We start from the raw sequence: 23,085 nt of genomic DNA on the forward strand, positions 1-23,085 counted from the left end.
TCTTGATATACTAGGAATAAACGCTTACCGTATATCTTGTCCTGAGAGATCATATGTTTAATCCCACAGCTATAACAATTTCTGAAACCAAAGACAAAATTTACCGTTCCCCTACCCAACCAGTAATCTGATATGTACAGAGCAAAGCAAGATATTTTTAGTACGTCACTTATTTTTGGCTGGGAAAAATTTGTATCCAACAAGCTCTCCCTTTCAGCTGCCTGTGTGTCTGTGTGTCTGAGTGAGTGTAACTCGGTATAACAAACGGTTCTGCGAACTCGAAATATTTTAACAACCGGTTCTAACGAACCGGTGCAAACCGGCTGAATAGCACCAGAGTGTGTTGTAGTGTTGCCACGAGACGAGACGAGACGAGACTTCAGGCTGTCTCGTCTCGTCTCGTGCAAAGCATGTCTCGTCTCGAAAAAATGTGCTCGCCCCGTCTCGTGTCTCGTCTCGAGAGGTTCTGTCCCGTCTCGTCTCGTTTGTCTCGTTTTGTTTCGTAAAAAATATAGCAGCATACCATGGGAACGAAAGTAAAATGTAGCAGGCCGCACAATGCTAATCAAGATACAACTAAGTTACAAGTATTACCCAGAACACACAAGACAAGATATGTCACGGTAGCTACACCGTGAAGCCTTCACCTCTTTGGATGTGGTAGTCGGTTCGATCTCGCTTAGTACCATGTGAGCTTTGTGATGGACAAACATTGAATGTGTGTGGGGACCGCGGTGGCTCAGTGGTAGAGCGTTCACCTCTGGTGCTTGGGGTCTCGGATTCGATCAAGTGAACTTTGTGGTGGACAAACACCGTGTAGGTGGGTTTTCTCGGGGTTCTCCCATTTCCAACCCCCTTTCTTCATTCCACCATTTCATTCATTACTCATAATCACTGTCTCCTTTACCCTAACCGGCATAACCGTGGGACGTAAAACTCAAACATTTCATTTCATTTCATTTTTCGAATGTGTGTGTTTTCTCGAAGTTGTCTAGTATCCTACCACTTTCTTCATTCCACTAATTTTCCCATCATCCATTCGGCCAAAGTTACCTAAAGGTCTTAAAAAGAAATTCAAATAAGCTCACAAGGCAAGGACAAATAGTTTACCAGATAATATATCTCTGCTGTTAGTTGTCTGAGGCTTCTCGACCCTGGCTTTTTTCTTTTCTTTCTTTTTTTTCTTTTTTACATTCTGAAACATTGAAATTTGTTTCACTAGTTTCAATACACGAATATACAGCAAATTGCTCATAGATACGTCGAAGATGAAGGCACTAATGTCAAATAATGTTTACACGACAAGCAAAGTTCGATGTAAAGGTGTCACCATCCCCGACACTACCGCATACTATCAGCCCACTTACTTTATAGTGTCTGTATATATATATATATAGCGAGCGAGAGAGAGAGAGAGAGAGAGAGAGAGAGAGAGAGATCGAAAGATATATAGATAAATAGAGAGATATAGATGTGTGTGTACACTTTGATTTCATATAGTCCAGCCTTTAGGTTTCACAGTATTAACCCATAACAATCCAAAAACTACTTTCCATTTTAGCATGTTTAGATTTGTTGCAATTATTTTTTTTAAAAAGCTCGGAACCAAATATTTGTATTGAGTAATGGAAAGTATTTGATTGAAATTTTATATGTTACTGCACAGTAAGCTCTACTTAAAGTGCCATAGTAATGGGAGCTGAACGACACATCGGACGAAAGAATGCTTGGGGCCAGTCTTCACCTCCATGGTTCAAATCTGTTCCCATAACCGCGGGGTGTGTGCTAGTATGTGGTGGTTGCCCCGTTTGTGTAACAAACTCATGACAGTACAGCCAGATTAGCTAGTGGCTAAAAAAAGTTGATTTTTGGTTGGCCATGTTGGATTAAAGTTTCTTATATTGTCGTGATCTATTCGCAATCATACAACGTACATCTTCATACCAAGCCGAGCGGTCTGCGGCGATAGACCATGGCTTGAAGGGCCCGGGTTGAGCCCTGGAAGGGTCATGTGTATGGATTTCAACAGCATTTGTTTTTTCGTATCGTGTCAGGCGGCGAAATCGTACGGGATAAAAGGATTTCAGTCTGAAAAAATTGGAGAGAATATCCTCCCCAGGATACTTTCTTGGGAGTAAGGAATTAGTAAAAATATAGGATATACATTTTATAGCAGGTTTAAAAATATGGTTTGGGTATCCTACTTCTTTTCTGTTAATTATGTTCTTCAATGTTCGAATTTTGATCATTCTCATGATATTTTCTGCTTTCAACGGAGTTCCATGAATATTATACCAAATGTTCTTTAAACTTATCAAGTTCGAGAGGTTTTATATGCCTGTAAGAAACAATTTCTGAAGATAATTCAGGTCCTAATGAATATTATTCACTAGGAAAGTGAAGTATTCCTTTCCTCTCAACATGGAAGCAGAGGGCAATTTCGCACTCTGGTCAGATCAAACATTTCCGCGTAACAAAACGAAGGTCCCCCTGTAAAACCTCTTCACCTAAAGTGTTATTGTTAGTATCATAAATTTGCTGAAAGCAAACAATTTGAAGGGTTCGTCGGTCGATAATATCTTTGCTTTCTTTGTCCTTCGCCCGCCTTCCAAACGAGGAGGTGAATTTTACAACATGACTGCTGTATAATAAGCGAGCGATTGGTAAAATGGTAAAAGTATGTTTTTGTGTATATGTGTGAGTGTGTGTGTGTGTGTGTGAGAGAGAGAGAGAGAGAGAGGGAGAAGACAAAATTTTAGTTGCAAGATGACATACTTCAATGCTGTTTTCGGTTCATATAGCAAAAAGAATACCGCCACCAGAGAATAAAGACAAATGTAGTCTGTTCTGTTCTCTTCCGCCATCTCAGCCAGAACTTTCAACTACAGTCTGTAATGACCCTGTTTTCAAATTGAATAGATGGTGGTGGTAGTTCGGTTTCTTGACCTTGTAAAAATCTTCCCTGTCTTTGATTCTGTTTGTCATCATTCCAGCCAGAAATTAAAAAGATGAGAATTCCTCAGTTTACAGCAAGGGGAATTGGGGACAAGACATTAAGGATGATATTCTTCGAAGCTCATGTATCACGATTGTTTCATTCAATAGACAGAGGACACTTTTCTATGAAGGCTTTTCAACATGTTTTCTCACAAGGGGGATTTTCCTTTTGCAATCTATATGACCACTGGCAATTTCAATCTTGGCCACTCCCGCCAGCGTTTTCATTTTCGAGACACGAGACGACACGAAACATTTTACGGGACGTCCCGTCTCGTCTCGTTTTCGAGACGGGACAAGTAGTCTGTCTCGTCTCGTGTCTCGTCTAAAAGGGTTCTGTCCCGTTTCGTGGCAACACTAGTGTGTTGTGATTAGTAGTGCTGACTTTGCCATGTTTGGAAGTAGTAATGATGATTCTCCACAGACCAAGAAACGAAAAGGAATTCGGCATACTAAGAAGTACCAGCGAGAAATATCATGAAACGATCTAAAGTTAAAGGACTGCCACATACATCATATTCTGGCAAGTATATTCTAGTTGTAAGAACAGGCGATGATTGACGGTGTACATTAAAGTGTTTTTCAAAAATTACCGAAATTGAGCGATGCAATATACTGGCATATTTCCTTTCATTAGAAACCAAAGATTCCCAGGATGTCTATCTCCAAAGTCGGATATTCCAAATTTCATCATCAATTGCAGCAGTGGCCGAGAACTCATGAAGCGGCACAGCAACGCATGAATGGCGACTGTGGGGAAGAAGCGGAATGAAGAAAAACACTGATATCCAAAATAATGTTATTTTCATATTATGAATCAAACGAATTTTGTTTATTTTATTCATTGTGTATTTCGAGAATGTTCTTCTAACCCTCTTCATGTGGCTTTATTATCATATTTACTCAGTCAACTTGTAATGTTTTCTATTGTAAATTACATGAGTAATGAACCCATGTAAAACAAAAACCTACGTTATTAATAATAACCTACAGTATTGTTTGTCTTACAATAACTTAGATTGGTCGTTGTATTAGAGAGTGACTTTTAAAGGCGTTTATACGTCAAAGATTTATTAGGATACCTTCATTCAAACCTCATCTAAATTGCCTTTGGTTTTGTTAAGTTAGTCTTTATTTATTTCTCAAAACAATTCGCGCAACAGTATATTCTTTGTAGATCATATAATATTCGTAGGTTAGTAAAAATTATAGTTTGTTGCTTCATTCTCAGTTCAGACAGTGCAGAAAGGGCACATGTGCAAAATTTCAAACTTGTCTATTACGAAAATGAACAACGATCGAGAACTATTGTTTCTCACAAAATAATAGTGTTCCTTCATTAGCAAAGCACATGGCATGCCATTTTGGAAACAGCACACACGTACAAATTAAACGGTTTTTTGCCTTTTTCTCGAAAACATGGTTTTGTAACATGTGCCCTTTCTGCAATGACCAATTCAATTGTTCAAAATCCTAGTTACTGGAATCCTCGCGTTCGGAATAGTGCATGGTGTCCGGAATGGAACTGACGGTTTTTAAAAGTGTAAAGTTTTAATATGGTCAAAGATACAGAAGAAAAGAGAACCATTCATATTGAAGGAAAACTCAAAAAGTTTTGTTCAGCAAATTTTCATACTTGAACAACTACCGGTGACAGCGCTAGTATCGCCGATAAACAGAAATGACGTCGGCATTCGAAAAGGCGCAATGGATGTGGTAGTTTGAAGATACAAAAAGTGTTGTTCAAGTTCAACGAAACTTTCGACGTGTTTACCACAAGGATCCGCCATCACGCAACAATATCCAGGCGTGGAAGGATCAATTTTTATCAACGAAAAGTGTAGTGAAACAACACAGCTGTGGTAAATCGTGTGTCAGAAGAAAATGTGGAAGCAATAAGAGAGTGCTTCTCACGTAGCCCGAGGAAGTAAATTCACGCAGCGAGCAGGTAATTGGCAATTCCAAAGCCAACAGTGCCCGATGTGGTACACAGGGCCGGCGCTAGCAATTTTGCCGCCCTTGGCGGTGCTTTCACATGTCGCCCCTTTAATCCGTAAACCTTATTTTGACAGATGACATTCAAGTGTCATTTAAAAACATGTATAAAATGGAAAAGTAAACAAAGAAAATGAACTACCTTTCTGGAATGCTTACGTAATATTTAAACGACTCTATCCTGACACAATATTCAGTATGCTCGATTTCGCTGTATATATGTAATATACAGCAGCGCATACAGAAAATAAAATTTAAAATAAATATATATATATATATATACTTTAGGCATGACTAAGAATTTTAATTTTTAGGCTTATTTTATATCAAAAGGCGTTTTCGGTAGAGTATGGAGCAAGAAGATAATTAGTAAATCAGATATTACGGTAAATCTTAAGTGATTAGCCTAAGCCTTATAATGTACTAAAACACAATAGAGATACATAAATTTAACATACCTTAATTGAAAGAAACTTTTCTTGCTTTGATATAAGCAAATTCCTTTATCACATTCGCGTAGTCCAATGTTTTAGCCAATTTGTGTTCTATTGATATCATCGCTAGACCACTCAAGCGTGTTTCAGATATGGAAGAACGTAGATAGTTTTGAATAAGCTTAAGTTTCGAAAAACGTCTTTCTCTACTTGCCACTGTTACCGGTAAGGTTAACAAAATTCTAAGTGCAACTGACATTGGGAGCAAAGTTATGTTCATTAATTATTTTTAAAGTCTCTTTTGGTGAACTTTTAGGATTAACTATAGTGGATAACACTTTCGGTTCGTCTTTCAATCACTGAAGTTAATATCTTTAGTTTTCGTGTGTTAAAATGCTGACAAGTTTAGTACATTTTTCAGACAAAAGTTCAGGTGGCATATCTTTAAAATTATTTATATCGTAAAGTAAATCGAAATACTCGTCGTGATATTTAAGTTGTTCAAACCTTTCTCTTATAGCTAAGCGTTGGAACTTTGTAATAAAAATCGATCTTGTATCTTGTTTGTGGATCTTCAATAGCTTCATCCTCTGTCTCGCACTGAAACTGTCTCCTCTTCTTTCGACTTCGAGCTTGCATTGTATTACATATCCGTGGATCAACCATATCTAATGCTGATGCCAACTCTGTCGCATCAACTGAGTAAGATTGAAACTTTGCATCATTTCTTCTCTCAAAGTACCCAGATATATTTTCAAGAAATCTTACTGCATCCAACACATGAAAATCAATGCTTTGAAGATTTTTCCTTACTATGTTTATGTGGAGTAAAAAGTCATATCAGACAACGAGTGAGTAAAGGAAAGGAAAGTAACGCAGCTAGTTTGCTATACACAGAACATCCCATCTGTTCTATTGTCATTACTTATTTGAAGTAAAGCATCATAAACTTCCCCTATTTGATAACTGACGTGAGTCAGAGCATTAATTCGGCTCTCCCACCTTGTGGTGGTTAATGATTTTAAAGTGAGACTGCTAATATGTTCCTTTAGTATGGCCCAACGTTGAACTGACGCAGAAAAAAGTCATAAACTTTTTTTTTTTTTTTTTTTTAGCTATTCAAAAAAATGAAACATTTCTCAAGAAAAAATATGCTGTACGATTTACTATATTCAGAATGAACAATTTGTAAATTGGTCAAAAACTCGCTGTTAGAACCTAAATGTCTCTAGATGCTACAGGCTAGAACGGCCTATCTCAAGTGGGAGTGTACCTTTTGCATACTTGGAACGCAGCGTTAGGACATCACTGAGTAGAAAAAAATATAAAAAGACACCTTGATAATCTTATGCACTCTAGCTCAAAAACTTGTCTACTCCTCTGCAAGGGAAATATTGAACGAGATACTTGTGGCTAGTAATTTAATAATTGAAAATGAGGAGCAATGCTCTGAATTTCCTTAGTGAGTATTTTCTTGAATGTGAGTGAAGTAGGTTCATTACATTCTTAGGTGAACACAATGTTATTTTTCCATGTGAGCCTATTACGAAGCATTATATTTTGATAGTATTCTTTTCTTTTTCAAATTTTGCCGCCCATTAGACTTGCCGCCCTGGGCGGTGGCACGGCTCGACCCCCCTCGCGCCGGCCCTGGTGGTACACAAACGATTACGTTTGCGCGCGTATAAGGTGCAATTGTTGCAAGAAATTAAGCCCAACGATAAGCCACAGAAAGCAGCATTTGCTACTTAAAGTCTGGACAGGATTGATTTGACCATAATTTCCTATTGAACGTTGTTTTCTCTGATGAGACAACTTTTCACTTGTCTGGCTGTGTTAACAGACACAATGTTAGGATATGGGGATCTGGGAATCCGCATGCGTACATAGAACATTCTAAAGACAGTCCCAAATTGAATGTTTGGTGTGCTTTAAAACACAATGCAGATATAGGCCCCTTCTTTTTCGTAGAGCATACCATAAGAGGAAATGTATTCTTAGACATGCTTCAACACTTTGCTGTTCCCCAGTTACAACATTTGCAACCTCAGGTGATATTCCAATTGGATGTTGCCCCGCCACATTGGAGCCTACAAGTGAGGGAGTACCTTGATACTGAATTTCCTGGCCGTTGGATAGGCCGTGATGGGCCAATCAGGTGCCCTCCACACTCTTCTGATGTTACCCCCATGGACTTCTTCCTGTGGGGTATGTAAAAGACCTTGTGTATTCTGGTGAAAAGGTGCATAACCTTGATGAACTGAAGAACCGTATTATGAATGCGATTGCTTCAGTAACACCACAGATTTTATAGAATACGTGGAGAGAGATTAGTTTAGGCTAGATACTGCAAGAGTTGCAAATGGAGCTTACATGGAGTTACAATGATTTGTAAGAAAGACCAAATAAACAGTTTATTATATTATTATTATTATTATTATTATTATTATTATTATTATTATTATTATTATTATTATTATTATTATTATTCTGTCGCATAACAGAAATAGAAATCGCTATTAAAAAATTAAAGAAACACATATTTCCGGGTGTAGATGAAATTCTGGTTGACTTAATTTTAGCTGGGGGGGGGGGGAATTGTAGAGCAAGATACACAAACTCATTCTTCTTATCTGGAACAAGAAGGAATTACCACAAGAGTGAAAAGAATCAATCATTGTTCCAATTCAGAAGAAAAGCAACAAGACTGGTTATTACTGAGGCATTTCTCTTTTGTCAATGTTCAATAAATTTTCTTACACATTCTATTAGCAAGATTGACTCCATACGCAGATGAAATTATTGGAGATTATCAGAGCGGATGTAGGTAAAATCGATCAACTATCTACCAGATATTTACTATTCAACTAATACTTGAAAAGAAATGGGAATACAATATTCTGGCACATCAATTATTGACTTTAGACTAGGGTAGGAGGGAAACTTGTACAATATGCTTACAGAATTCGCAATACCGAAAAAGGTAGCTTATGTTTAAATGAATCCCAAAGTAAGGTTCGAGTAGAGAAATTCTTGTTCACGAGCTTTCACGTTGAGAATGGCCTGAAAGAAGGAGATGCGTTGTCGCCAATATTATTTAACTTTGTTCTGGAGAACACTATAAGGAAAATCAAAGACAGGAATCAGGTCCTAGAACTGAATTGTATTTGCCAGGTTATGGCGTATGCTTATGATGTAAATTTAATAGGGGATGATAGAACAATAGAAAGGAATGCAGAAATCTTACTTAACGCTTGCAGAGATATGGGCTTAAAAGTAAACGCAGAGAAAACTAAAGAAATTGAAATTTGTCGGGATCGTAATACTGAATTTTATGAATGCATTAAAATACAAAATAATATTTTCTTTCGACAAAGTGGATACTTCCACATACCTAGAATTATTATTAACAGACCAAAACCATAATCACAAAAAAAAAAAAAAAAAAAAAAAGATAACTGAAAGCAGGGATTTCGTGTTATTATTGAGTTAACAAATTTTTGTTGTTGCGAATTCTGTTGAGGAATTTGTAACTCAAAATATAAAACGATAATCATGTCTGTTGTTCTGTATGGTTGCGAAACATTGTTACTGACTCTGAGGGAAAATCGCAGACTGATAGTATTTGAAAACAAGATACTTAAACCAATATTCGAACTCCAAGAGGAACGGGAACGGGGAATGGCGGAAACTCCATAACGATGAACTGCATAATTTTATACCGTTTACAAAAACATTGTTAGGGTCATCAAGTCTAGGAGGCTCAAATGGGCAGGTTATGTAGCCAGAATGGAAGAAATTATAAACGCTTTCAAAGTTCGAACTGGAAATCCAAATAGGGAAACGAAAATTAGGAAGACCGAGGCGCAAATGGGAGGACAATATTAAAATGGTTCTCGCAGAGACTGAAATATAAAGTAGAAACTGGGTCCAGTAGGCTAAGGACGGAAATCAATGGAAAGCTTTTGTATATGCGGCACTGAACCTCCTGTGTCCATAGGCCATAGAGCTGTATTAAGTTGTTGATACATTTAGCTTCTTTTTATTTGACAGAAATGTTACTACAAGAACTAAAACGGATATATATTCCCGTTTGTATGGGCGCCCTTTTAGTAGACTTGTCCACCGCCCTCATTAGTATCCCAGTACGGCCCTAGACCAAGCCCTTCTTCCTTTTCTTCAACATCCAGCATACACCAACTACTGACATCCAGTACACTTCCATTAAGTGAAATTCATGGATATGTGACTACAGTTTACGAAGGAAATTGGTGGCTCGGACATGTCGTCACTACTGAAGGTAATATTTTTGCACCCTGCTGAACCAGCACCTTCATTTCTTTATCTAAATAAGGTGAACGTATTGTGGGTTAAGTCACTAGACATTCTATGCAAAGTAAGCCCAGTGACACCTGCTGGTCGTGATTACCGTATTCCTGAAGATGACGTCAAAACAACTACCAGGACTTTCCAGAAACACATACCTTCAAAGACTTATGCTAGCTTATAGATGCTGGATGTCTGGATGAATCTTTGCTTTTAGAAGCGCTACAGTTGAGTAGTTTGAATAATTGCCAAATGCTACAACACAAGGAAAGTTCAGTGAACACTATACAAATCATGTAACACATTTTTTCTTTATTCACACAATTTACTTCGAAGTCTGTCTCTCTCGATCCTATAACGATCCCAAAATTGTATTTTGACTGGATCTTTATAAAGGTCTAACCTACATATGAGATTTATTTTACAAATTTAAAGTTGCCCTTCTTCGAGAAATTTGAATTTAAAAATTCGAATTCGAATTTTCGAAAATTCGTTTTAGTACACCCCCATTAATTTATATATCTAAAAAGAGCTTGAAACAATGGCTTTGCAATGATGTAAGTTTTAGTTCGGTACGTTAATTAGGAGCCGAGATATATCAAATTTAAAAAGCTAATGTATGCAATTTTGACCAAAATTGGAAATTTCAAACCGTAAAATTTCGAAAACTAATTGACCTAGAAGGTTGAAATTTGGTATTTTTCAATCTTGCTAGGATATCTTCATGTCACATAAAAAAAAAAAACATCAAAATCTGAAGGGGTCAGTACAAAATGGTGTGTTGAGTTGATATGGAATGACCCAGTGCAATATTTGAACGATATCATCAATTTCGAATGCCTCATCCATGGCACTGTAAGTGCTAGATTTCAACCTATTTAAAAATCAGTGAAATCTTACAGAAAAATGAAGAAAACGCCTGCTATGGTATTTGTGAAAAATGGTTAAATTTGATATTTCTTGATGGAAGAGGGGATAATTAGTTTTTCATGATAATATTTCAGCTTATGTGGAACTCATACCAGACGAAGTGATGTAATTCATAGTACGTTTCACTTATACGTTGTGATCTATTTATTCATTGAATTCAGATACATCTATATTTTATTCAGTGTATTCATGCAATTAGAGTGAACAAAATAAAAATTCTTGATAAAAAATAATCTCTACTATTTGTAATTCACAGGTTCATGGGAGCAACTGGAATGAAGCAAATGAAAAGGCACTATTGCTAGCAGAAAACCCTGAAGTGGCATTTATACATCCTTACGATGATCCAGATGCATGGTAAATAGTAGTTTTATTGTTAACTACAAATTTACACAAATCCTTTTAAATAGTATTTATAAAATAATCAGAATTACGTACAACGAAACATTTTATATTAGCATATTTAATATATGTAAGTGTTACAAAAGAAATTAAGGTAAAAATTACTCAGAAATTCTTGCGCCGTGTGCTTACGCATTCAGAAACACACGGCTCAATGGACTAACTGCGCCTGGTATTCAATCCAACCTCCTCCTCCTCCTCTTCTTGCCTAAAACAGTCTGTGTGACGTAATATACTCCTTCCATTCAGACGGAAGAAACAAGTACCATGTGTACAAGCTTTATAGCTCTAAAACCGTTTCTTTCATTCGTTTGAGCTGAAATGTCTTTTAGAGCCTGAATTAAAAAATCGTCACAAAATATTCCCGTAACTTCATAAACGCCTTTATTTGCATTCTTTCCCTTCAAAGACCGCATATAACATCAAGCTATGAAGATGCTCCTTGTGAAATCTATGGAAATTGTCAATAACAGAAGTAGGTTTTGTGCTTCCCAAAGTCTACAATATATAGAACTCACACTAAGAGTAACCTACCCCTTGTAGATATTCTCATGGAAATGATTAATGCAACATTATAAGAATAAAAATGAAATAAATAATAATTTATATAATATTATAGAATTATTAATTAAATATTTATTTATGGAATATGTACAAAATGACATAATCGTTATTGATAAATTGTCTGAAAAAGATTCATCTCCAAGAATAAACTACTACTCGTACATTTCTTCAGGACAAATGAATAATGTTGTACTGTCATGTTATTAATGAAATATTCATTTATGAAGTATGATCAAAATCGCCCGAGTCGTTTTTGAGAAAGTCATCTGAGAAAAACACTCCAAGAACAAACCACGCCTCGTATATTTTTTGAAGATAAATAAGTTATGCTATATTGTCTTGTTATAAGTGAAATATTCATTTGTGAAATACGAACAAAATCACATTTCAAAACAAAATCCAAGAATAAAGCATCACTCATAGATTTCTTCAGAATAAATGAATTATGCTGTATTGTAAGGTTAATAATGAAATATTTAATTGTGAAATATGATCAAAATCGCTTGTGTCATTTTTAAGAAAATCATCTAAAAAGAATTCACCCTTAAGGATAAACTCCTCCTCCTCAATTTTCTAAGAGAAATGATTCTTACTACAGTACGGACTTATTATCGAAAACCTGACTTATGAATTATAAACAAAATCGTTAGAACCGTTTTCGAGAAAATCACAATTTTTGATGTTCATCCTTCAGTAAACTCAGTAAACTACAATTAATTTTAGGGATAGGAAGGAAATTCGAAAACCCCCTCTGGAAAATCACATGAAAACCTTAAGTTAACAATTGCCCCAAGGAAAATTAAGACAAAACGGACTAAATTCAAGTGACAGAATCATAGGCGCAGATTAATAAAAGAATGGTTATGTGTTCTTCAACTGTTATACATCTAAATGTTCTCTGAAATTCTTCACTTTACGGAAATTACACTTTTTAAGAATACTGAAAACCCAATAAAAGACGTAAGACTGTTATAGTAAGTATATGTTTCACATTTTGATCTTTGCTAAAAAAGATCAGTATTTTAGAATTAATATATATCTACATCTATCTATCTATCTATCTATCTATCTATCTATCTATCTATCTATCTATCTATCTATCTATATATATATATATATATATATATATATATATATATATATATATATATATATATATTACTCAAAATAAAAGTCTGCTATTTGCCACCACACAAGAACGACATTTTTAAAATCAAACTGAGTTTTTAGCATTTTAAAAGAAAGAAAAATATCAGTTGAAAAAATACAGATAACATTTTAGAATATATGACAATTGATGGGAAAAATTAATCATATAGGGTGTGTCCTGTTACATCCAATATATACACCTTGGATTTTGTCATCGTCAGAATTTTCTTTGCATTTTGACCGCTTGAATTTAGTTCCCGCTCTCATTACTATAGCCATTTTATACAGGAGTTCCGATCGGCATACAAACACTCTAGGAGTTAAGCTTTCTGGTCCTGCATTTCGCTAAAAAATTACCTTCTCGCATAGAATTCCTTGTCTCTAAAGGTTAGGCAGAACGAAAATTCCGCCTAAAGGGGGAAAAAATTAAAATATTTTCTACAAAGTCCTGGAGGGCTTTAGGCAGATCGAGAATGAATCTTTTTAATATTGCACCCCCTAGGTGGGGGAGTGTAAGAAATTCATTCCCGGGGGTGTCCGAAAATTGTAGGGGTGATTGGGGTGTTAGCGGGTGTAGATAAATCACTGTTGCCTGGGAGACGATAGGAGCAACATCGAAGGTGTTGATCTTTATTTATTTATTTGAGTAAATTTTTAATTTTCAACGAAGGTGTTGCGACGGAAACGCCAGGTATACTTCAGTTGGCCTGGGAATCGACAAGGGCGACAATACCTGATAGATTATTCTTCGTTATTTATTTCACATATTTCTTTACTCTTATCAAAGGCGCGGGGACTGCATGGCTTTGTTATCTCACTCATTTCTTTATTGTTATTATTATTTTATGGTACAAGCCTTATTCTTCTAGTGTATGTCAGCTGGCCTGGGAGTAGACAGTCGGTAACGCCAAAGGCGTTGCTCTTACAAGGAGAAGGCAGACTTTGGTAAGTGAACTTCGTGGTCATTATTTGCGAGGTGGTAGTGCACATATAAAGAGTTAATTTTACAAACTTTGAGAGCGCAATGGCCAAAAATAACCGAGAAAAAACATCTTAAAGTTTTCTACTCGCCGCATATATCGTAAGACGCGCAAACTTATCAAGCAACTACTTGGCAGAGTGAGAAGAACCTGCGACTCAAGTGCAAAGAGTCCTGGGTTCGATTCCCATTCGAGTGAAACTTTTTGTTTTTTGCTTCAAGCAATAAAGTAGCCATTTGCAACTATAAGTAAAATATTAATTCACCATTGTTTATAATGTATTAAAACAATAGAAATTTTCAATCACTTGTAAAATCTTTCAATATTTCATGTTAACTAGGAACAAAATTTAATCTCTTCTGTAAATATTATTGTTACTGTAGTCGTGTAAAAATGTTCTTGAAGCTTCGTGTCTACATCTGTTGACAGTGTGCGAATTACAAGGGGAATGAGGGGGGAATCTCCTTTGGTTATAACAACATCCAGTATTAGCGAAGGGGATTTCCCCCTCAACTCCTTTGTAATTCGCACACTGTCAACAGATGTATACACGAAGCGTCAAGAACATTTATTACACTACTGTCGTAACCATAATATAACACGTGATATCAGTATATTTACGGAATAGATTAAGTTTTCTTGCTAGTTAACATGGAACATTGAAAGATTTTACAAGTGATTAAAAACTTCTATTGTTTTAACACATTAGAAACATATGGTGAATTAATATTTTACTTGTAGTTACAATTGGCTACTTTATTGCTTGAAGCAAAAACAAAAATAAAAGTTTGACTCGAATGGGAATCGAACCCAGACCCTTTGCATTTGAGTATCAGGTTCATCTCATTCTGCCACGCCATCACTTGATAAGTTTGAGCGTCTTACGATATATGCGGCGAGTAGAAAACGTTAATATGTTTTTTCTCGGTTATTTTTGGCCATTGCGCTCTCCCCGTTTGTAATATTAACTCTTTAAATGTGCACTACCACCTCGCAAAAAATGGCCCCGAAGTTCACTTACCAAAGTCTGCCTTCTTGTTAGTTATTTCACTCATTCGTTTACTTGCAATGGAGTGGGGACGCCAACGCCGAAGGCATGGAGGTTCGGAAGGATGTGACACTATGGAGTTTTATCATTATTCTTTCATTGAAATGTATATCCTAAGGGGGGGGGGGTTTACGTACTTTCAATAAACAGTTTGGCCCAGGCGTTGATCAGTTAGTTAGAACTTTTTTCAGACACAGAGATTAACTAAATTAATATTAAAACAATAACAAGGAAGCATTAACACATTTCATAAAACAATGTCCTTACTACGTATCCTTAGCAACATTACCGAAATTATTTAATTCTTTTCTTATTCAAAGTTAATAATATGTTTTATTATAATTTTAAACTTTATATTGTTTGAATAGTTGTATATTAAATATTTCAGGGAAGGAAATACAACTATTATGAGAGAAATTGCTGATCAGTTGAAGAGAAAGCCAGGAGCTGTTGTTCTTTCTGTGGGTGGAGGTGGTTTGCTCATGGGTGTTCTTCTAGGACTTAAAGAGTTAGGTATGTATTAATTTTAATTCTTCAGTGGTTCTGTGCGACATTAGATGAATATGATTAACCAGATTCTTATTTATAATTTATTAATATATTTAAATAGTCGGATTTTTCTAGACTTTCCTTAAGTGATGGATATTCAATATACAAGATAAGCTGATGTGATATTTATTTTTGAACTAATCTATACTAAGCTATCGGAGCCAGCAACATTTCAGTACACAAAATTCGCAAATTTTAAAGTTTCATTTCATTCTTGTACCGTACACAATGAACAAAATGAACTATATATAAATTAGAATAAATGTGAGTTGTTTCCTTTTATGTCTACCTGAGAAAAGATACATATCTCTGTGGATCCCTTTGATGGGTGAGATGGGTCGATCCTGCACCACTCATGCTCGAAGATCGATACTTAGGGTCTTATTTGTATCAGGTTTTGTAGACGAGCACTTTACTTTCTTTGATGGGTACCGTCTATTACCAGATACGTACCTCTGTGGTTCCTTTGGATAGGTGTATGAGTGGGATAACTGCACCAATTGTCTTTTAGGACTAGCACCTTACTCTCTTTTATGAGCATTTATGACCAATCCAAATGTAGAAGCCCATACAGACACGGAGGCAAATTTCTCTTATTGGGTCTTTTTAATCACGTGACTAAGGTCACGCCAGTACATAAATGAGAATTGATGTTCTGTGGTTCCGCCTTGTGAATTCTGAACCGAGGTTTTCTGCGTTGTAAAGTAGCAAATGGGAAGTGATGCTGAAGTGGTTCCAATAAGTGACATTATGTTTAGTTAGCGTTACTGTCATTAAGTACAAGTCCACTTTGAAAAAACACTTTTCTGATAATTTAATATGTCAAAAAGTGAATAAAGGAAAATTATCTCATTTGAAAAAAAAAAGATGATGCTATATCATGGCTTACGAACCATATTGGATTCTATAATCCTTCTAAATTTAAATATGGGTTATATGGATGGGTACTTTTTCCTCTTATGACTAAGAGGGTGCAATAGTACTTCAAATGTCGGTACATACTTTTGAATCATCTTGAGACACTAGCTAGCTGGTGTTTACATATTATGTTTCACACCTACTGCGTGACATCACTTCTCATTCGCTACTTGTCATCACATACCCTTCTCTCCCTTTCTATCACGCAATATATTGTCCTATAGCTTAGTATCTGATAACCAATAGAAAATTTTATTTAACACACATTCACACGTACACGTATCAGGTTGCATCTTAAGTAGGTAGCTAAAATCGTGTCACAAGCTTAGTGATATCTATTTTAACATTTAGAAATTGAATTCTTGTATGTTATTTAAGCGGTGGTAAGTCACGAAGGTATAAATCAGTAGATGTAATTAGCAGTTCATAGTACATAGTTTATCACTCAATTTAATGATCTATGTTCAATTTTATTTGCAAAAGAAATTATTATTTATAGTTAGAAAGTCCACTTCTCCAAGCAGTTCTTTGTTAGAGACTTGAATTTTTTCAGCACACAAAATATCCAATCTTTTCTTTCTTTTAATTTTTAAACATTTAAAAAATTTTTCAGACTAATTTGTTTCAACAACAACAAAATTTTATCAAAGGAACATTTTTGTGTAATATTTCTAAGCATTTTTTTGTGTAAAAATTTTCAAACAAAAGTTTCAGTGTAATATTTTAAACAAAAATTTAAAAAAATTCTGTAAAAATTTTCAAACGAAGTTCATTTAAAAAAAAATCTTTTCAAAGAAAAAATAATTTGCTTAGTTGTACAAAAAATGTTTGACAAGCAAAATATAAGTTAAGCAAAAAAAATTGCGAAGAAAATTTTGAAACAAATTATTTTAGCACAAATTTTAAACATTTTTTCTTTCGGAGACAAAAATTTCAAAAAACTTTTTGCAAACCAAGTTAGTTAAATTATAAATTTTAGCGAACTAAAATTTTAAAGTTAAAAGTTTAACAAACAAAAAAATTTTAACTAGAATTTTATCAACAAAAAGTATTTAAGCTAAAATTTTAAACAAATAAAAATTTTAAACCAAAGTTTTGTCAAACAAAAACTGTTTAGAATGTTAACAAAATTTGAACTGAAGTTTCATTAAACAAATTCGTAAACGATAAATTTGACATTGTTCTTTTCAAACCGGAAATGTTTTTCAGTAAATGAAACTGTGTAATTTGTTCATCAAACCGGTTAAGTATGACTGCTAACCGTGAAACTATTTAAATACTCATGTTTCACGGAACGAGGTGTTAGTATTTATCATGGAAACATAATGGAAACACCCGTTTAGATATATTTTCGCTCAACCTAATGGTTATGGTAAAACATATTTTGTAAAGCGAATGCTTTTTGATCTCTATATGGGTATACGAAATTTCATAATGCATACTGACATTATGCAGAATGGCAAAACTGCTACAATTGACAAAAATTAATGTTGTTAAACTACTACAATTAACAAGAAAATTTGAAGCAACGCAATGTAGTTAACTGGAAATATTTTTGTTAACTGGCATCTTAAAAATTGCACAGAATATGTTGTTTGAAATTTTTTTATGAAAATAATATTTTGAGCTAAAATATTAATTTTTTGAAAAAATTCGCTTAAAACATTTACACAAAAATTAGTTCAAAAAACTAGGCAAAAATTTTTTGAAATACTTCCACAAATGAAACTTAGTTATAAAAATTTACACAAAAGAATTCTAAAAACGATATTTACATAAAAAGTTTTTAAAAAGAAATTACTCAGTTTTATCGTGTGAAAATATTTACACACGGTAATTTTTTGAAAACTTTTAGATCAAAAATTAAAATTTTTTATTTAAAATCTTTTAGACAAAAGAAATTGTCTGAAGAAATTACACAAATGTTTGCTAAAATAATTACAAATATGACAAAAGAATCGTTTTAAAGGATCGGAACTATTTACGAAAATTGAAAATTAGACAAAGTAGTTTATTTAAAAATCAAATAAAACTTCAGTTTGAATAATTTTGGATAAAAACTTTTATTTGAAAAGTTTTACAGAAAAATGTAGTTGGAATATTTTACACGAAAAAAGTTTTAGAAATTTACACAAAGAATTTAGTTTCAAAACGACTGAAAAAAGTTTAGTTTGAAAACGACTGGGAAAATACAAGCCTAACAAAAACACCGTTTAGAGAATCGGAACAGTTTAACCCAGGAACGGTCGACAGGTGAGCGCAGCGCTCACCCTGGTTTATGTTTTCGTTTCAAAGCCGCCCTAGTGGGGTTACAGATAAACGCATCACAATTTTATTTGCGATTTTATTTTAATAATAGTAATAATAATAAATCACAAAATGTCAACATTTAGAAATGTGTTGAAAATAAATCCCGTATAAAGTCATAAACAGCTATAGAAACAATTTTATTGTAAGTGAGCGCCGCGCTCACCTGTTGACCACTCGCGTCACAAATCAACAGTCGACCGTTCCCGGGTTGAAATTAAAAAGTTCTGAAAACACTGTATACTAAACAGGTAAGAGGCCTTATCACTGCGAAATTAAAATACCGCTAATTTTACAGTAATTACGCGATATCTTCAACTAGATAAGAGATAATCAAAAAGTGGAACAAGAGCTCCTTAGACAATATTATTTTACACGAGATACCGTTATCACGAATTACTTATCTCATTTCGATTTCCAGCCATTTAGAAAATCGGCCTTTATTTTCGCGTTTCTAAATAGATGCCAATCGAAAGCTACTAGGTGACTCGTGATAACGGTACCTTCTGCAAAATAATATTCTGTAAAGCGAACTTGTTCCACATTTTGATTATATTTTATATATTTTTTATATCACGTAATTACTGTAAAATTAGCGGTATTTTAAATTCGCAGTGATAAAGCCTCTTAAGTGTTTAATTCAACTAAGCAATTACCTGACAACTAAGCCTTGAGATGAAAAGCGCTCAAACTGTTAACGGTTTTATATCATTATTGATAACCCATTGTTGTCTTATTTCAGTGAGTGGTTAACTTAAAATAACCAATAATATTTCTAAATTCAATCATTGTTAGAACCAATCAAATTTTCTCATAACTGTTACTGCAAATAATTTAGCAAACAAAATTAAACATAAGACCATTAAATTGTGTGATAAACTATGTACTATGGACCTTCAATTACATCTAGGTATTTATACTTACATGTCTTGACACCACTTAAACATCCTACGCAAGGATTCAATTTTCTACGTGGCAGATAGATGACATTATAAGCTTGTCAAACAATTTTAGCTATCTACTAAAGAAGTAATGTGATAGGCATGTGTATAAGAAGACATTCTATTACGTATGAGATACTAAGCCATAGTACAAGATATCAATTGATAGAAAGAGAGGGACACGGCATGTGATGAAAAGTGATGCCATGTGGTAAGTGTGAAGCATAATACGTATGTATGCTCATATATACAATTTAGTTGGTTGCTGCCAAGCTGGTGCCTGAAGATACGCATCAGAGAGAGTAAGTTGCTCATCCATAGAGCTCCGATATTTATAGAACCGTACGAGATCTTGATTTGGGTGGGTACGTACCCCTTCCCGAAATTTTGGGAGAAGTACATTAGCCCATCCTTACTCTTTAAAGGGGACCATGTAACAGGAGGATGTATCTAATCCTAGAAACCCATCAAAGAGAGTAAGTTACTCATTAATAGGACCACAGACACATCTTAGAGGACAAATAACGTCAAAAGCGTTGAAGTTTAGGCAATTGTTATCCATCAAAGGAAACGAATCACACATATTTAAAAGAATCACAGGGTATGTAACTGGTCCTACAGGAGTACATATCTGTCTGGTATTCATCAAAGAAAGTTAGATGTTCATCCATAGAGCCTGATACATATAGTATCATAAGCACTCAGAGTATAAGGAGTTCAACATTGGCCCATCCCATCCATTAATGGGAACCACAGGAGTACGTATCTGGTCCTGGATACAAGGGCGCCGATCCCAGGAGGCCGGGGGGACCAGGCACCCCAAAGCTCATGTGAGCCCCCGCATTGTATTTTTGAATATACAATATTTGACATAATTTGAATGCAATTCGTCTTTAAAATTTTCATATATGCCTTCTGCATCTGAATAGGCCCCCCAAATTTTCAGAGAAATCGGCACCCTTGCCTAAATACCCATCAAAGAGAATAACATGCTCATCCATAGAACCGTAAACACATATCTTAGAGGATAACTTACGTCAAAAGCCTTGAAAATGTGAATTTTTGGCAATTTGTACCCATCAAAGGAAACGAATAACATTTATTCAAAGGAACCACAGGGGTACGTAATTGGTCCTAAATACCTACCGAAGAGAGTAAAGTATCCCTCCATACGACCATAGCACCCATACATAAGCCTAGGACCGTAAACTCCATCTTAGAACATAAGGGTACAAGGTTGGTTCACACTTACCGGTTCAAAGGAACTATAGAGTTACATAAATGGTTCTTAATCCATGAAAGAGTAAGGTACCCCTTCATAGGACGATAAGCTTCCACATAAGGATAAGACTATAAGCCCCCGCCTTAGAACATAAGAGGTTTAGTCCAACCACTCTCGTAAAAAAAGAACGAGACAACAGGAGTACGTATCTGCTTGTCAATAGTGAGGTACCCCTCTATAGGACCAGAAACATCCATCATAAAGGACAAATAATGTAAAAAAAAAAAAAAAAAAAAAAAAAAAAACCGAAGTGTTCAATGTTTAGCAATTTTTACCCAAACGAACAGACCCAAGACCCCAAATTTTCAAAGTTACATATTTAGGACTCATAGACTCCTCCAAATTATTTTATTTCCCAAAATTTCCAAAATTAAACGGTCATATCACGTGGCTAGATTTAATGATCAAAGATCACGTGACCTTGTGACGTAGTACCATGTGACTGGAATCAGTGACCTGGGTGAAGTGACAAACTTCGCGCCATTTTCAGCCAATCAGAAGCCAGGGGCATAAAGCTGCATAGACTCGAATCCATACTATTATTATATATTATTATACGAAAATAAACGCATTCCTTATAGAAGTGTTGTAAAGAAATCTTTATCCGAATCCTAGTATGTTCTTAATGTTAATTAGTATGGTACCATTTCTCAATATCCCTATGCATCAAACTTGACTGCTTCACCTTGGTATATTGTAGAGATTGGCAAGAGTCTATTTAGATATCAAATTTAAAATTATTGATCTGAAAAAACAATCGAATAAAGAAATATTTAGCAAGAACTTCCTCGTGGTTACCAAGGATGTTATAAAATAGAGGGTCTGCCCCTACGTATCTTCATCATACGAACTCAATGAAGCCAGAAAACAAGCGAGCATCGTCTGAGTCAGCACGTCTGATTGGCTACTCTCGTTTCCGCCATTATTGTTGGCTCGAAACATTGCGATCTTAGTGGCGCGGAGTGGGCAGAGTAGGTGTGGCGAAGCTGTGACGTATGGCTTCACGATTTTGTTGTATGGACAGATCCTCTATTTTATAACATCCTTGGTGGTTACATAGTTTACGTACGCTCCTTTGGCCCAGAAGGGTTACTTAATTTCGCTAGATAGGGAAATTTCCCCCAAACCACGTCTAAGGACTGTGAGTCAGGTAGAGTTCATACGTTTCCGTAGCTACAACACAGAGATAATTTCTGTTCGCTTTGTGAAATTAACTTTTTTCTAATGAAAGATATTTGCGACCACTTCGTGAAAGAACGAAGTTCACGGGTCTCATTTTGAATTCCACACATCACTTATAATTTTCTTTTTCTCGTTAATAGGTTGGACTGATGTTCCTGTTCTTACAATGGAGACTATAGGCGCTGATTGCTTTAATCTTTCAGTGCAACAGAACAAACTTGTAACGCTGTCAGCAATCACCAGGTAAATAATATTTTCTTAGTTTTACTTTACTCCAGTTTGGTCATATTCCTTTCTGAGGTGTAACGCTCGGTACAATCAATTATGGGTTGCAAATTGTTGGGCCACAGCCCCGAAAATTGTAGATAAATTTTTTATATTATGCAGGCCGTTATTTCAGATCGACTTGGGGCAAGGAGGCAAAATTAATCACTTAACAATTACTAAGTATGTTAGTATATACTTTATTTCTTTAAAAAGAAAATATATATTTCTCAAACTCATGGAGAGCCAATTGCTCCTTGTCTTCATCAAGTGATGCCCTTGATTTTAAGATATCTTAAATTACATTTCATTATTTTTTATTTATTGTTATTATTAACAAAAGAAACAATTTAGAACAGTGACGCTACATTCCATGTTAGCAAATGTGTTCACCTCTTTTCGTCCGAAAGTATCCGTAGTCCATGTTCCTGCCAGTAAGACGAAATATACAGTCACGCCATCGTTATTGATGTAGGAAATTGCACACAGGTATAGGCTAGGTTGTTCGATAAGTAAAACTGGACATAATATAAAGATAGAGGAAACTCAGTAATTTAAAATTACATTTTTGAATACTAGAATTGTGATGATACCTAGAATAATAACCCAAGAAGTAATTCAAATCTCACATTAATAGTAGACTTTGTCTTTCGTGGGCTAAACATTGGACAAGCACATAAATATAATAAATTATATAGCCCTACGTATTCATGGTACCTCAAAACGCTGAAGAGAGGAAGTTTCGCACTGCTTGAACGAGCCTAACAGGGGTACTATCTATTCCAAATTGACAAGTCTTGAAAGATTAACAGTTTAC

At 35.1% G+C, this 23,085-nt stretch overlaps 1 protein-coding gene across 1 annotated transcript in view; it reads left to right on the forward strand.

Moving 5' to 3' along the window:
- LOC145691789 (L-serine dehydratase/L-threonine deaminase-like) overlaps positions 1 to 23,085 on the forward strand; it is a 71,831-nt gene that overhangs the window by 27,665 nt on the left and 21,081 nt on the right. The window contains exons 4-6 of the mRNA XM_081767099.1: positions 10,939 to 11,039; positions 15,214 to 15,338; positions 22,145 to 22,247. Of these exons, the coding sequence (XP_081623225.1) occupies positions 10,939 to 11,039; positions 15,214 to 15,338; positions 22,145 to 22,247 (329 nt within the window). The remainder of the gene's footprint in view (positions 1 to 10,938; positions 11,040 to 15,213; positions 15,339 to 22,144; positions 22,248 to 23,085) is intronic.

This window comes from Thermobia domestica, chromosome 8 (genome assembly GCF_964235325.1).
Source record: "Thermobia domestica chromosome 8, izTheDome1.hap1.1, whole genome shotgun sequence".
Classification (NCBI taxonomy): Eukaryota; Metazoa; Arthropoda; class Insecta; order Zygentoma; family Lepismatidae; genus Thermobia; species Thermobia domestica.